Source organism: Pristis pectinata, chromosome 3 (genome assembly GCF_009764475.1).
Source record: "Pristis pectinata isolate sPriPec2 chromosome 3, sPriPec2.1.pri, whole genome shotgun sequence".
Taxonomy (NCBI): Eukaryota; Metazoa; Chordata; class Chondrichthyes; order Rhinopristiformes; family Pristidae; genus Pristis; species Pristis pectinata.
The window spans coordinates 96,874,789-96,891,340 of record NC_067407.1 but is presented as its reverse complement, the minus strand read 5'-3'; the positions used below and the strand labels follow the sequence as shown (position 1 = coordinate 96,891,340).

At 41.1% G+C, this 16,552-nt stretch overlaps 1 protein-coding gene across 5 annotated transcripts in view; it reads left to right on the top strand.

The window, feature by feature from the left end:
* The first annotated feature begins 12,345 nt into the window (after window positions 1-12,345).
* scaf8 (SR-related CTD-associated factor 8) overlaps window positions 12,346-16,552 on the top strand; it is a 164,926-nt gene continuing 160,719 nt past the window's right edge. For 4 of the 5 annotated variants that reach the window (XR_007956060.1, XM_052012781.1, XM_052012779.1 and 1 more), the window contains exon 1: window positions 12,498-12,800. Coding sequence is in view for 4 of the 5 variants with exons in the window: in XM_052012781.1 (XP_051868741.1) it covers window positions 12,771-12,800 (30 nt within the window). In the remaining variant the exon portion in view is untranslated. Of the gene's footprint in view, window positions 12,801-16,552 lie in introns of all 5 variants that reach the window. The other variant, XM_052012778.1, reaches the window with a different exon arrangement.

The window sequence follows — 16,552 nt, the reverse complement described above, 5'->3', positions numbered from 1 at the left end:
TGCCGGAAACTGGAGAGAGCACAGGAGAATTAAATACTGGACAACTGAACACACTGCATCAGAGTATGCACAAATGGGATATAATGGTGACTCAAGCACAGACAGAAAATGTGCATGTACAGACTTCTGCCATAAGAGAGTGCAGGAAGGCTATTTTATTGTTGGAGATAGGATCTGATCCCTATCACAGTCTTACTAATTTGGTACCTCTACAGAAAGCCAAAGATAGTTCATTCAGTGAACTATAGAAATTGGAGGATTATTTCAATCCACAGCCATTTGATATAGAAGAAGTTACAAGCTTGACACAAGGAATCAAAGTGCGGGAGAACTCAGCAAATATATCACTGCATTAAAGAATTGATCCGGATATTACAGTTTTGGTGAGTTCTTAAACTGAGCACTACAAGGTGGATTTGTGCCTGACTTAAATGATAATTCTGTGCAAGTTGTTAAGCACACTGAATTTAATGTTTGACCTACCTTGCAAAATTGCGACTGTGATGTGCAATATGAAACAATGTCCTCTTTGAAGTGGGGGAGGAGACACCAGTATTCATGTTCACCAAATCACTGCATTAAGAGATAACCTAGGAGTGGTTTAACAATGATATTCACTTGAGGTGCAGAACAGTTAAGATAAGGTAAGATTTCTTTATTAGTCACATGTACATCGAAACACACAGTGAAATGCACCTTTGTGTAGAATGTTCTGGGGGGCAACGGTGCCAACATGGCATGCCCCCAATTCCTAACCTACACATCTTTTTTAGTATGTGGGAGGAAACTGGAGCACCCAGAGGAAACCCATGCAGTCATGGTGAGAATGTACAAACTCCTTACAGACAGCAGCCGGAATTGAACCCAGATCGCTGGTGCTGTAACAACATTACGCTAACCACTACACTACCATGCCTGCCAGTTAGAAACAACATAATAATATTCACCATTAGAATATTAAACTATTGGACAGATAGCAAAGTTATCAGAACCCAGGGCCTTATTTACATTAAGCTTCTCAGTATATCCTTTTTCTGGTGTACACTTGTATTATTATTTTCTTTCCATGAATTTCTGTGATTTGTTTGCATTGTTGTAAAGTTAACAACTTTCTTGCTCTTCAGTCACTTCTTCCACATTATCATTTCTTGTTGTCCATCATCTCCCTGACATATTTGTAGAACACTTTGCTGTTCTCTTTTATGTTGGCTGTTAGATTTTGTTCATGTTCATTATGTTTTTGGTCCATTTATTATTATTCCTTCTATCTCATTATTTTTCCTAACAATTTAAAATTGTGTGTATTCACTGCTTCCAAATGATATTTATAAATGTTGATCTTATCCTTAGTGGTTTTCCTTTACATGCAGCTTATAAAATATTTCTTTTATATTATTCTGATTTTTACTCCATATCTTTTCCTATAATTATTTCCTCTCATTTTAATGTTTTCATGCATTTTTTCATACCTCCAGAAATAGATTGTTAGAAGTTTGCCTTCATGGGGTTACTTTGCTGTTCCACTCTCATTTCTGCACTGAAACTGCACCATAGACATTAGTTCCAAGTGATCCTGAACCAATATCGAGCTTATCAATTTGTCTGGTAGTTAGTATGCACCCAGATGTCACTCTCCCTTATGGTTTCCTTCATGTGCTATTTTAAAAGTGAGTGCCTACTCATTTGCAACTGTCTCCATTGTAGTAGCTTCAGTAGCTGCAAAGCGAATCAGTTGCCTAAATAAGCATTCTTTAGCTTTAATCCCATCCTCAAAGACATGAAGAGTGGAGAGGAGATTGTCCAAAAAGGGTCATCAAAGGTGGAGCCATAGAGCAAAATCAGTGATGAGGTGGATCGATCAGGTATTATTGGTGGATTTTGATGCAGGAGTCTGAAGAGATAGAGGGTCAGGAAAAGATCATTAGTGGGGATGCCAGAGAGATTAGGGGAGGTGAGAAGAAGATACTGGGTGGATGAACAGAGGGAGAGGAAATTGCAGAATGTGGAATACAACAGGAGGGCATTGTGCCTCGGTGTGTCAGGGGGGGGTCTGATCACTGGGGAGATTAATAGATTTTCTTGATGCATTCTGGAGAAGTACCACTGCTTCTCCTGGGACACTGCTGCATGCATCTGTTCTCACCTTCCATCAGCTGATGGGAATGGTGAAGCCATGGAACCAACTAGTCAGTGCAAGGAGGGAGAGGACATTTGAGGTATATAGCCTCTTTAGAACAGTTAAGTGATTGGCCCATTCCCAGGGATGAATTGGTTGCCTGATTCCCTCACCATCCATCACTTAACCATCTGAGTTACCCCAGAAGTAGTGAGGACTGGCTTGGATGTATGATTTTTGACTTCTAATTTTTCACCTGACCCAACCCCATATTTTTCATAGGATTAAAATTTCTATTAATGTTTTAGGTTAAGGATCTTTCAAAAGATCCACTAATACAGGTTGCCTCCTAATTCCTATTCCCTGTTTGTTGGTTCCACCTTGTCTGTCAACCACATAAAATAGAAGCTTTGTCTTCTTCCAACTGCTTGTCTCACTGAGTGACATTGCCTGTTCAAACCTAAATCACCTTCTTCATCTCCTGTTTGTCCTTTTACCCAATCTGTGGAAGCAAACAATAAACATTTGTTATTGTATTTTCCTCCTCTTATTTCATATCCAAATATTTAAACTACTTCAAGCAACTACAATGTTAATTACAACTCCCCTCTTTTCATCAACCTCATTCCCATCTCTTGACTGTATTTGTGAAACCAATATGCTGATATGTTGTTGTGATATCAGAAAGAATGAGACACATTGGACAGCAAGAGGTTGGGATGGTTGTTGAAAATATCCACAGACAATGCATGACTCCACTTCCATTCTGCGGTTTGATGAAATATTCATCCAATTTGCCACAGGATGAGATGGTATCACATTGCATACCTCACAAAGAAATCCAGCATTACAATGATGTCAAACATTGCTCCAACACCATTAAGCTGTTGATCTGACAACGTGGTAACTATTGGAAACAGTTCAAAGTAAAAAGAGCAACAATGATTACACCAACACACAAGATGCTGGAAGAACTGGGTTAGGCAGCATTCGTGGAGGAAAATGGACAGTTGACAGTTTGAGTCGAGACCCTTCATCTGAACTACCTCCATCATAATTGGAGGCATCATATGGCCCTGAATGACCACTTAGGGAGGGTTGGGGTTATCATGGGAGGAGGCAAAGACATACCCATCAGTGAAGTGCCTACTCCCACAGAATCTACAGTAACATTACATCCTAATTGGGCCCCTCTGATGAACAATTCACAGGATCAGGTTTTCCTTCATCTCTGAGGTATGTAACATGCTGTTGTGTTTAGGCTGCTTTCTGTGGAGTTCAAGGTCACATAGGCTCTCAGACTCCTAGCCATAGCATCTTTTGAAGCAGCCACTGTTAATCTCTGCTAGGCTTCCTATTTTGCTGCTCATTGTAACGTCAGCAAAATCACCCAGGCACTATATCGGCAGATGATTTTATTTACTTCAGTTTCATTGAGAAGCAAGTGACATCTCAGGCACTGGGATTGGACAGTGTTGTTTCTTACAAGTGTCCAGAACCATTAAATGCACTCATTTCCCTCAGCATTGTGGATGATGAGAGGAATATCGTAAGGGTAAATGCAGACGATCCCTGTGTTACGGGGAGGGTTGCATTGCTGGAAAACTATCTGTATCGTGATTTTCTGTAACGCAAAGCTGCATGCATCAAGAAATGTGAGTTTGAAACAAAAATGTGTTTATTTATGTCTTTTTGGCCAATTTCAAAACTTTTGCAGAAGAACTAAATGACTGTTAGTAATAAGTGCAGCTCTAGCTTAATGCAACAAAAAAAGAATAAAATCCAAATTTTCTGCAAAGGTTTGTGGTCATCACAGAAAGTTTGCCGAAAAAGTCTAACAAAAATATTAAAATGGTAATGTTGCAAAGATTTTACATATTGAGGCTGATTAATAACTGCCTCTTGTGGGGGGTGGAACTGAGAATTCTTCATGGATGGAAGCTTTAGGTGTGATTTATGGCTATTTCAATTATTGCACTTTACCAACAATTGTGTCTCTGTGTTTCTGCGTCAAAAATTTAAACAACAGTTGATAAATTGTGATTTTTCATAACAACCTTGACTTTTTTGTTTTAATTGTGTTCTTTGTTGTAAAAATTGTGTATAATTTATGTTTAATTTATGTTTTTCTTGTGAATACTATTTATATGTTGCTATGTGCCTGTGATGCTGCTGCAGGTAAGTTTTTCATTGCACCTGTGCATACATGTACTTGTGCATATAACAATAAACTCGACTTTGACTTTGAAGAAATTTTAAGGTGATTTACATGCGAGGCACACAATAGAAAATAAAGTGAAATTCAAATGCAAACTGTTGCAGATGCTGGAAATCTGAAATAAAACAGTAAAGCTGGAAAGCATCAGCAGTCAGATGGAATCTGAGAAGAAAAAAAATCAGAATTAGCATTGTAGGTCCACTTCTCTCCCCATGAATGCTGCCTGACCTTCCAGTATGTGAAGGATTGAGGAAGGTTCATCTTTACATTTCCACAAAGAATCAACAGCCAAAACACCAAAGTAGCTTCAAATACAGACCAGGCAGAATTTAACACAACAAAAACCAACTAATTAATTTGGCACTGACTGCTCTTCTATGCATCTGCTTCCTCACAAACCAGCCCAGAAACTGAATCCTTAGAACCCAGTGTCAGTGTAAATCATGCATAAAAGCAACTTGATCTAGGTAATATCGTGCTAGAAATCATTTCCGACTGAAATCATGTCCATGGGGAAATTGGCCCGGCACTTCTGTGTCCAATTCATCTGAGCAAAGCTGGCACTTCTCAACATTCCAAGTACCACACTCCAAATCTCACTGGAGACTGCTCATACACATTCCAAAGTGGGTAAACAATGCACAAACTAACAACAAATGTCTTTTGCAGAATGCAGCTAATAATAAAACAATGTTTTATTTGACTCACTGATCATTTTATAGATGGCACAATTGTGGGACTCGGTGTGACAGTCAACTCCAGGAGAATAACTGACCCTGGGAGAAGAGACATAGAAATGCACACCGTGAAATGCACTTCTCCTCTGCAGCTTCCCTCTTCCCCAGTTCAGCTTGTGTCATACCTGTTTCTCTCTGCCAAAGGCTTTACAATGTTACTGCTCCTGGAGGACTTAAATGGATCATGATTTTACACATGTTTCAAAGTAGAAACTATTTGTTGCATCTTTGTTTTTTTTTACCAATTTTGTGATCTCTTTGGGTGATCTGAATTGACACCAATACACCGTGTGCCATGAAGTTTTAGTACACCGAAAAATGCACAATCTGGTTTCTAGGCCTGCATCTGTTGAAGCAACTGCATATTCTCCATAATCAGCAAATCAAAGCATCTCCCTGCTTAACTTCTTCTCAGATTGCAACTGAATCTATGATACCACATCCCATAGAGGGCATTGATTGGTGAGAGAGGTAATACATGGCAAAAATATACTGAATGATATTTCTAAACTTCTAGCAATAGGAAAATGGCTGTAAAAAACATAATTAATATCAAGGACAATATGTTAATATTCTGTTAAATTTGCATGATAACTTCATAGAGTGTTGTAAATAGAGTTTAGGAAAAGAAGTGAAACCATTTTTTTCAATTATGGTTGACGATGAATTATTTATTCTATATCCCATACACAAGACTATGTAATATCAATAGCCTCATTATGAAATCTAGTATCCTCCTTCAAAACACTGATTTGAAGGCAGAGCTCGAGGCAGGTCTGGAGCAACAAACAATCTGCTGGAGGAACCTAGTGGGTCAAGCAGCATCTGTGGAAGGAAAGGAATTACCAACATTTTGGGTCAAAACCCTGTCTGAAACATCGACAATTCCTTTACTCCCAAAGTTGCTTCACGACCCGCTGAGTTCCTCCAGCAGGTTGTTTGTTGCTCCTGATTCTAGCATCTGCGGTCCCTTGTGTCTCAACGGGTCTGTATTACTTGCCAGGTAATGTAGCTGGATTAGGACAGGAGACCATGTTTGGTCAGAACTGTACCTTTTCAAAAAACCTTTTTAAAGAAGGAACCAGAAATAGAGCAGTAAAGTGGTTTAGGGAGGGAATTCCAGAGCTCAAGCCCTTGGCACCTAAGTGTGGCCCCAGTGTACTTTGATGATGTTAGATAGTAAGATGTGCCATAAAGTACAGAATACCCAGTGCCTGGCCTGCTCTTGTAGCCACAATATTTACTTCATCTCTACAGTTAAGTATCTAGACAAACATAATACCTCTTCACAATGTTCGAGATGGGGATTTTACAGCGGTAATGTTGCTGTGCATAAAGAAGACTCCCTTGCTGAAGTTGACAATTGTCTGATACTTGTGTATCACAAGGGATACTTTCCACATAACACTGAGTGTTGTCCAGCTCTTGCTGCACATGATCACAACTGCTTCAATATCTGAGAAGTGAATATTGTGGAATCATCAGCAAACATCCCTAGTTTTGATCTCATCACTGAAAAAGTTCAAGGTAGTTGAACCTCGCGCACTGTCCCAAGGAACTCCTGCATCATTGTCCTGGGGAAGAGGAGATTGGCTGCCAATGACTACAACCAACTTCATCTGTACCAGGTATGACTCAAGAGTTGCCCCCTTGATTACCCTTGACTTCAATTTTACAAAGGCTTGCTGAGGCCATACTTGTTCAATTGCTAGTTTATGTTATGGACAGTCATTTTCACATCACTTCTGGAGTTCAGGTGTTTTGATCATGTTTGTATCAGGATTATATTAAGGTCAGAAGGAACAAAATCTAAATTAGACATTCCAAAGGTATTTCTTACAGCACCTTCCAATGTATTATTGATGAAATTACCAAATAGAATGGATGCCTGAATAATATTGTTATGTTCCTCTTTAGAGTGGAATGCATTCACCAAGTCTCTGATATATCTTAACAGAGAATAATAAACTAGAAAAGCTTCAAATGCTGGAAATGCAAAATAAGAACGGTAAATGCCAGAAAGAGAATACAAACCAGTCAGTGTCTGAAGAGAAATTATAGATCTGACCTGTTGTGTATGTTCTCAGACTGAACTTGAAGCTGACGTAAAAGTCTCAAACAAAATTCAAGATTTGGTCGCGCAGTCTCATGGCTTCCACTTACTCAAGAGGATTGCCTGAAGCTTGAGATTGGAAGATTTCATTAACCTGATTAAGAAACTTCAAGCTAATATTTTCCTCAGCTCTGGAAACCACAAATTGCTACTGTGTCCCCCATGAGAGCAAAACTCGACCTAATACATTCTGTTCTATTCTGCAGGACACCAAGGCATCCAATACATAGGATAATAATCTAAAGAATAAGGAATATCATAAAGGTCATTGGTAGTTCCTAGGTTTCTCTTCTTGTGGCATAAAGTCACAACTTTCTCAAATAACATAATTCTCTTCATCAGTTTTAGAAGAAGCAGCTTTAAAGTAAATCATTGGTGCTTGAAACTCTTCTCCAAACTTTTGCCATTCCTGTCAGTGTTAACTTTTTCTTAATCAAAATCAATATATCATTTTTCTTATATTTTTCCTCTTTGTTGCTTTTTCATTCTCTCAATCCGACCTTTTATTTCCCTCTTTTTCAGTTGACTAAAGTTCATCCTATTTCCTCTACCAACCTTCCTCTATTCCTTCCTCAATCCTTAAATCTCATTGGTTCCAGGAGATTCTCTATTGGTCCAGTCATTCTGAGTTCCTCAATGTCTTGTCCCATTATCAGCTTGTGCTTCCAGAAATAATCAGAGCAAAGTATATTTTAGCAAAAGGGTAAGGGAAAAAAATTCTACCATGGGACATTCCAGCAACCTTGGGGCCATTGTAAATTTCAAATATATCGTTTTCTTAATCTCCTAAATACTGATGGAATAAATACAGAGAAATGGGGGAGAGCCCTTCAGCTCCTGAGGCCTGCTCCATATTTGATTGAGTGATTTGCACCTCAGCTTCATTTACATACTTTTGATCCTTGAAATGTTTACTTATTAAAAATCTGTTGATTGCAGTCTTGAAATTTTTAATGTAACTAGTGTCTCAAGATTCAAGATTTGCTTTATTGTCATTTCTCTGAGTATTTACATACACAAAAAAACAAAATACTCTTTCTCACCAGTTCGTATCAGTGCAATTAAAAGAACAGTGATAAATATCTAAAATAGTCTATAAAAACATCTCTAAAACAAAACTAAAAACATATCAACACCACATATTCATATCTGTTAAAGTGCGTTTCTGTATTAATAAGTGCTTATTCAGCTCGAGATGAAGTTCAACGTCTCAGGTAACTATCAAACTGTTTCTGTATTGATGTGAGTATGTACGTGTGTGTGGAGGGAGAGCTTGTCGTTGGAAGTGGAAGGGGACACACTCCATTTATGATCCTGACTGCTTGTGGGAAAAAGCTGTTCAGCATCCTACTGGATCTAGAGCAGATGCTCCTATATCTCTCCCTCAATGGCAGGAGGGAAAACAGGTCGTGAGAAGGGTGATGAAAGTCCTTAATGATGACCGTAGCTCTGCGAACGCAGCGTTACTGATAGATCTCCATCAAAAAGGGGAGAGGGGCACCAATGATCCTGCTAGCTGTCTTCACCGTCCTATTGAGCTGCTGTTGTTCGTAAGCCTTGCAGCTACCAAACCAGGAGGTGAGGCAGTAGGTCAGGATGCTTTCAATGGTGCCCCTGTAAAAAGTGATGAGGTATGGAATAGGGAGGCCTGCCTTTCTGAGTCTCCGGAGGGGGTAAAGCCGCTACTGGGCTTTTTTAACGATGGCTGCAGTGTTAATAGTGGAGGTCAGATCATCCGCTAAGTGAACCCCCAGGAACTTAATGTTGCTGACCCTCTCCACAGCAGCACCATCAATAGTCAGTGGTGTATGATCATGCTTACCAGCCCTCCTAAAATCAATCACCATCTCCTTTGTTTTGTCCACATTGAGGGCGAGATTGTGGAATCTGCACCACGCTGTTAGCTGCTCCACCTCCATCCTATATGCAGACTCATCACCGTCACTGACGAGACCCACCACTGCTGCGTCATCAGCGAACTTAATGATGTAGTTGATGCTGAATCTAGCAATGCAGTCGTGTGTGAGCAGGCTAAACAATAAAGGGCTCAGGACGCAGCCTTGAGGTGAGCCTGTGCTCACTGAGATGGTTCCTGATGTATGACTGCCAACTCTAACTATCTGCTGCCGCTGCGTCAGGAAATTGAGGACCCAATTGCAAATGCCAGTATCCACCTCTAACAGCCTCAGCTTTTCCACCAGCTGTTGTGGAATGATCGTGTTAAATGCTGAGCTGAAGTCGATGAAGAGGATCTTGGGGTATGTATTCTTCCCCTCCAGATGTGACAGTGTGAGGTGGAGCAAAGTGGAGATTGCATCCTCTGTGGATCGATTGACTCTATATGCAAACTGTAGGGGATCTAAGTTTGCAGGAAAACAGGTCTTAATATGCTGCATGACCAATTGCTCAAAGTGTTTCATTATTATTGGTGTAAGGGCCACAGGGTGGAAGTCATTCAGGCAGGCTGGATTTGACTTTTTAGGGACAGGAATAATGATGGCACTTTCGAGGCGGGTGGGCACTACTGCCTGGCTGAGCGAGATATTAAAGATGTCTGCAAAGACATTCTTCAGCTGCTCTGCACAACCTTTAAAACAGGTCCAGGAATGTTGTCCGGCCCCACAGCTTTACGTGGATTGACGCTGGCGAAGGCCTTTTTCACTCCAGCTGTAGACAGCTGAAGTACCTGATGACGGTGGAAGCATCTGTGCCTGAACGGTGTTATTTGCCTCAAAACATGCATAAAAGACACTAAGCTTATCTGCTGATTATTGTGGGGGAGAGTTCCAGATTTTCTCTGTCCTTTGTGTGAGCAGACTTAGTTCTGACTTGTGCTCCAGTATACTGCATTCTGGCAAATTATTTCTCTGTATTTGTCCTATCAAATTATTCTACCATTTGTAAGCTTAGCTGGATCAAATGTAGCATTTAAACTCAAACGAATTTAAGAAAAGTTTACACAACTTTCTTCGTATTTATCTATTTAAGCCTGAGATTACTGGGTTTCACTCATTAAAAATGTGTTAAGACCTTTGAAAGAGTGCAAAGAGATTGGCCAAAATGATACAAAGGATGAGAGAAGTCAACTATTTGAAAAGGCTAGAGAATCTGGGATTGTTCTAAAGTCAAAGAATGTTAAAGGGAGGTTTAATAGAGGGTCTTCAAAGTTATGAAGGGTTTTGATTTTAATAGAGCAGATTGGAAGAAACTGCTTCCATCAGCAGAAGGATTTATAACCAGGATGTAGAATATTTAGATAAATGGAAAAAAAAATATGGAGAGATGAGTAGAAATTATTTTATGCAGTATATAGTGATTATCGGAAATGGACCCTCTGTAAGGGCAGTAGAAACATTCAATAGTAATGTTCAAAATCGAATTAGAATTGTACTTACTGAAGAAAAATTTGCAAGGCCCCCAGAGACAGAATAGTGGAGTGTGATTAGTTAGATTGCTCTTTCACAGAACCAGTAGAGGCAAAGTGGGTTGAATGGTTTCCTTTGATGTTGCGTGATTCATTAATGTCAGTATAGAAAGAAATACTAGATGTAATAAATATCTGAATCTCTGTGATTGTACTCTCAATTTTCCACCATAATTTCAATAAAAGATCTGTGGAAATGTTGCTCAATGGGAATGGATTGCCATGTTTCTTCTCAATTTGCTTCATGGTAATTTCAATGGAAGAGGTATGTGGATGAGTTTTTCAAGTGTTTCTGAAGTTTATGGTAAACAGGAGGACAATTTGTATGGAAATTCACTGTTACTAGTTGAATTAGTATTGGTTTATTATTGTCACATGTACCGAGATACAGTGAAAAGCTTTTGCATGCCATCCAGACAGATCATGCCATGCATAAGTACATCAAGGTAGTAAAAAGTGTGCTGAATATAGTGTTGCAGTTACAAAGAAAGTGCAGTGCAGTGCAGTGCAGGTAGACAAATAAAGTGCAAGGGCCACGACAAGAAACATTTGGAGATCAAGAGTTCATCTTTTAGTGTATGAAAGGTCTGTTCAGGAGTCTTATAACACCAGGACAGAAGCTGTCCTTGAGTCTGATGGTACATGCTCTCAAGCTTTAGTATCTACTGCCTGAGGGGAAATGAGAGAATGACCGGGCTGGGAGGGGTTCTTGATTCTGTTGGCTGCTTTCCCAAGGCAGCGAGAGTTGTAGACAGAATCAACGGAGGGGAGGCTGGTTTACGTAATGGACTGATTCACCACCCCATTTCTTCTAAATTTCAGAGATGACTGGGGAAATCCCAAAAAGCCAACTTTTGGAATGACACCAAACCACAAGACCAAATTTCAACGTAATGATAGCAGCAGATCAGCACTAAGTACTATCTCTCCCTATTCTACCTAGTGGAGGAAGCTATGCTTTAAGTAAAGCTTTTCGGCTGGAAATCCATCTTTGCTTCGTCACAGGAAAAGCACCTAGTCCCATTTGCCGGCGTTTGACCCATATCCTTTCCTATATTATGTACAATACAATGTACAAGTCCAATGTTTCACTCTGCCTCTGAAATTCAGTTCCATTTGAAATCAATGGAATTAATTTTGAAAACAGAGTATAAACAACATACTGCTGCTGATGTGCTCAACATCACCAAACGGAGGTGATTTTTCTAGCCCATATAGTTCTGTCTTTCATCATATAGATTTTAACACTCTTTCCAAATTATTAATACAAAAATGAATCTAAAAAGGCATTAGTTATGACTTTGTATTTATGGATAGTCCCACGTATAAAGGTTTTCTGTTCAAAGTCCACTCGACAGACGTATAAAAATCCAAACTGAACTTCTAAGGGCTCTGCCTTACGGATGACTTAGGACATTCAGACCCTTGTGTCTCTGTGATCCCGTGAAAAGATTCTGAGGCAAGAGATTTATCACCGATATCCTGGTCATTATTCTTCCCTTATTCAAAGCTACTGAAAAGCCGATTATTGGGTCGTTTATTCGTTTGAGAGGTGTGTCCGCGCTGGTTGAGCTGTTTCCCACATCCCTGGAGCGCTTGTCCTCCAAGGTACTTCGCTGATTGCAAAGTTTTTTTATGGGGGGGGGCGCCGGGAAAGGTGCTTGCTGCCTCCTTCCAGAGGTTTGACTATGACCCGGTCAGCTATAGTTTAATTTGGATGCGCCTGGACCGAAGTGTGTGCCGGAAGGTAGGCTGGCTGCTGCTGCTTTTGCCGCGATCTTTGTCCAGGCGGATGAGTGCAGGCTGCTCTGCGCGGCGGGCAGGGCTGGGCTGCGGTTGCGGCCGTTGCCCGGTAGGTGTCTCTGGCGGCGTGCGAGCCGGCTGCGGGGCTGTGCAGACGCGCTGCGATTGTCCGCTCCCTCCAGCCCGGCTCCCGCACCGCTCTCTGCGCCCGCCGCCATATTGGCTGCCTGCTGCACCGCGGTGGGATGAGAGTGAAGCGCGGCCACTGCCGCATCTGACTCCGCGCCGAAGCCCAGCGCCAGCCATTCGACTCCAGCCTGCGGGTCTGCACCTCCCTCCCTCCTCCCCCCCCCTTCACTACCCACCACCACCGCCCCCTCAGACAACACCCGACAGGAGCGAGCGAAAAACGCCGAGCCATGGAGGCCGTCAAAGCCTTTAATAACGAGGTCGGTATGAGCCGCGGTTGATGATTGAGGGGGGTGGTCGGTGGGGGGGGGAGGAGGTGTCGGCGACGGTTGGTGGCCCCCACCTCGGCCCGAGGCCCAGCGAGCGCCGGGGTGGGGGAAACAACAGCCCTCGCCGTACCAGCAGGCCGCGGCCTGGGTAGCAGCGGGCTGCCCTCTGTTACCCCCCCCCCCCTCTCCGAGGGAGGGGAAGCCGGGCCTCGCTCCTCTCCCCATAACGGAAACTGCGGCCTGCCGAATGCCAGGAGGCGTGCGGCCGAGGCTGGGGCCGCGCTTTAGCCGTGACCTCTCCGGGGAGAGAGGAGGCGTTGACGGCGCCTCCTGCACAGGGCCTGATCTGCGCATTTACATTGAGTGCGGGGCCCCTCACCCTCCAAAGCCCCGAGCTCGCATCCGCCGGCCGGCCGGCCGCCCGGGCAGAGAGCTGCTCCCTTCAACCACCCCGCTCTGCGTCGGTGCAAAGGCCGCTGTGAACCCCCGCAAGCCAAGTTTTTGACTGACTTTTCAGTGCCTTTTCCTTTTTATTCACCGGTTTCAGAAGCTGCTTTTTAATTTTTTTTAAAAGAGTTTTGCTGGAGGAGCAGAGGAATATTGCATTTTTATCTCCACTACTTTTTTCGCGTGGTTTTGTACTTACAACTAAATTAATTGTTAGAATTAACGGGCCTGTTTTGTGTTCTCAGTTCGATGTGTGAACAGAACTTAACGTTAGATGGAAGATGCTTGTCAAAATATCAGAATTTAAATACGGAAGTTTAAGAACATGCGTCTGGAATTAATGTCGAGAAGTCGATAAAGATATTATATCAGATATTATTACTGACTTCCGGATATTTCAAAGCTTAACTTTAAAAAGTGTAATCTTTACGTGCTTTTCTCCCTCAAGTCAAGGAGATTGCTTGTCTTTTCTACACGAGCCTTGCCCATTGTCATGAACGGGATTCCCAACTATTTCAAACTTGCCCCTAAGTGGCATGGAAGGCCAGCAAGTTGGTGTCCAACCCAACAGGCCGTAGCAGAGAAGTATCTGCATGGAGCTCGGAGAAACTGGTGGAGTGTTCTATACAAATTGACAACTTTAACAAACAATTTTTTTTAAAAATTCAAGATTTTTTTGCAACAGTAGGACACCAGAGATGAACAGCATTTAATGATTCCCATAAATTACTCTAGCTGAAGGTGGGAAGCATGTATGATCTTCATGATCAGTACAAGAAGTGAATACTTGCCTTTGGAAGAGGGAGGAATAGGTTTCTACAGTAAAACTCTGATAATCCAGCACTCTTGGAATGAAGATAGTGCCGGGCTGGCAGATTTTCTGGACTACTGGATGTTTGATTTCAAACACACTTATTTCATTTTCTTTACCTGTTATGGAGTAAGTGTAGTAAATTTTCCAATAGTCCTGGTGAGTTTAAAGGGAATGGGAAATATGGAAGCACTCTAGCTTCAACTGTAAACCAGTGCACACTCCTGACCCAAATCCTGCCTTCAGTAACACACCCAACCTATGGTCCAGGCCCCAGCTCTGGCTGCACACCCTGGTTGAATTCCTGACCCCTGGCTTAGATTCTGGACAAATATGTGAGCCACATGCCAAACCATTAGGATTTCTGAACATTCGGATGCTAGATTATTAATTTTACTGTATTTGATAGTACTTGCATACCATCAGTTATGGTTTCTGACCACAGTGGGATGATTCAACTGAGCAAAAGCCTCACTGAAGGTTTGCTGCAGTACATCGGAGGCTTATTCCAAAAGGAATAAGACTGAATCTTTTCTGAGTATTGTGAAAGATTTGTGGCCTTATTATAGAATACACAGTATTAAGTACATAAATCATAGTACACGTGTATAAGGCCCAGCCATTGACAAGGGGTCTTATTTATAACTTCCCTTATTTACAACTCTCCAGGAAGTGTGTCACACATGGTATCTGGTTTGAGACCATTAATAAAGGCCTTTCATCCCCTCCAGCTTTGTTATTCTTTCAATTAAGTTGTGGGTGATCACTGTAATTCAGTGCCATGACTGTGATACCCTTGCAACTCACAATTTTGAAAACTTTGTAAATATTTTCTCTACAGATTTATCTAATTCTCTGAGGAGCTTTATTGAATGCCTGAATAACATTGCTGTAGTTATTCAGCTTATGTCTATTAGGAATACAAAAGTGTATTTATTATCCATTGTGGGGGTACATTCGTTGATAGATATGGGGTGCATCTGTTCTAGGGTTGTTGTATTTTAATATTGGGTTTCTTTTGATGATTTTTCGGGAGTCAGCATTGTTTAATTACTGAAATCTGGAAAGGTTAATTCTTCACTAGTGGCAGTATCCATGTACATAGATGTCCCTGATTCTTTGTTTTACCAACCTAGCCAACATTACTGGTTACACTTGAGTGATTAAAGAAGGGGCTCTTCTGCAGTGACTAAACAAATCAATGCATGCAGATTTCTTAGCAGCTCAGATGGTGGGTTTAAACATAGTCATGTGCTTCATGTGTCAGGATTTTATCATTTGCAGGCTGCCATGGTTGAGTTTTGTGTGTTGAAGGAAACATTTTGCACACATACATGCTCATGGTGGAATTTAGTATGATAACATGGCCAGTTACCTCACAGACTTTTTTTGATGCTGGCTCTTTTGGAGCAGTATACACACCTGCCCCTCTGTGGCTGGCCTAATCTAGAAAGCAGAGGGTTGTGCAAGTGCTACAGAAAATTGAAATTAAACTTGAGTATTTCTATGGGAAAGGACATTTTAATCATTCAAGTTGCTTATGTTGGTCTAACAATTTTATTTCACTTGCCTTGTGAACTGAAACGGGATGATGTTTCACATAAATCCAGTTCTATAATATCATCTCAGTTATTAGATGAGATTTATCCAGATGGTGTGATGTAAACATGGTAAGATTCATTGCAAATTGTATGTTTTTGAATGATTTGAAAAATGAGCTTAAAGCTGGCAAAGTACGGTACATCCCCTGTAATTCAGAGGTCTTGCTCTCCTGGGAAACTGTCCATATTGCTATTATCAGTAACAAGAACCTTGGACAAAAATGAATGAATTTTTTTTTGCACATTTTGTGTTTACTTAGTTTTTCAGATAAATTAAGAAGAGTGAATTTTGGTTCTATATCTCAATTTTTTTTGGCAGTGATTTGTGAATTCCATAAGGGTGAATTTCCATTTCCTGAACTTTCATAACGCAGGGGCACACTGTAGTATGAAAAGGTAGCCAGAGAAATTAATCAGTAGCAAAATAGTATAGATTTTCTAAATAACCAGTGCAAATATCTGTCCTCTGGGTCTAATTTTAACTTTCACAATGAGGACGTTAAAGAAAAATGTTGCAGCATTGAAGCAGAGTATTCAGAAAAAACTGGTGTTTTCTTTACCCATATATATATATATATATATATTCTGTCAGAATTATTAATTGGGGTTATTAAAGTCCATTATCATCTGAAAGTATCCAAGCTAGTGAATTGAAGATTCCCTGTGCTCTGCCTGGGTCAAGGTAGGTAAGTTGTCCCTGCACTGTACTAAATTAACTTTTGCAACCCACAACAGAATGTTTTTTTTTCTTTTTCCAGGAAGTGTGTCACACATGGTCTCTGATTTGAGACCATTAATAAAGGCCATTCATCCCCTCAGTTTTGTTAATCTTTCAATTAAGTTGTGGGTGATCACTGTAATTCAGTGCCATGACTGTGATACCT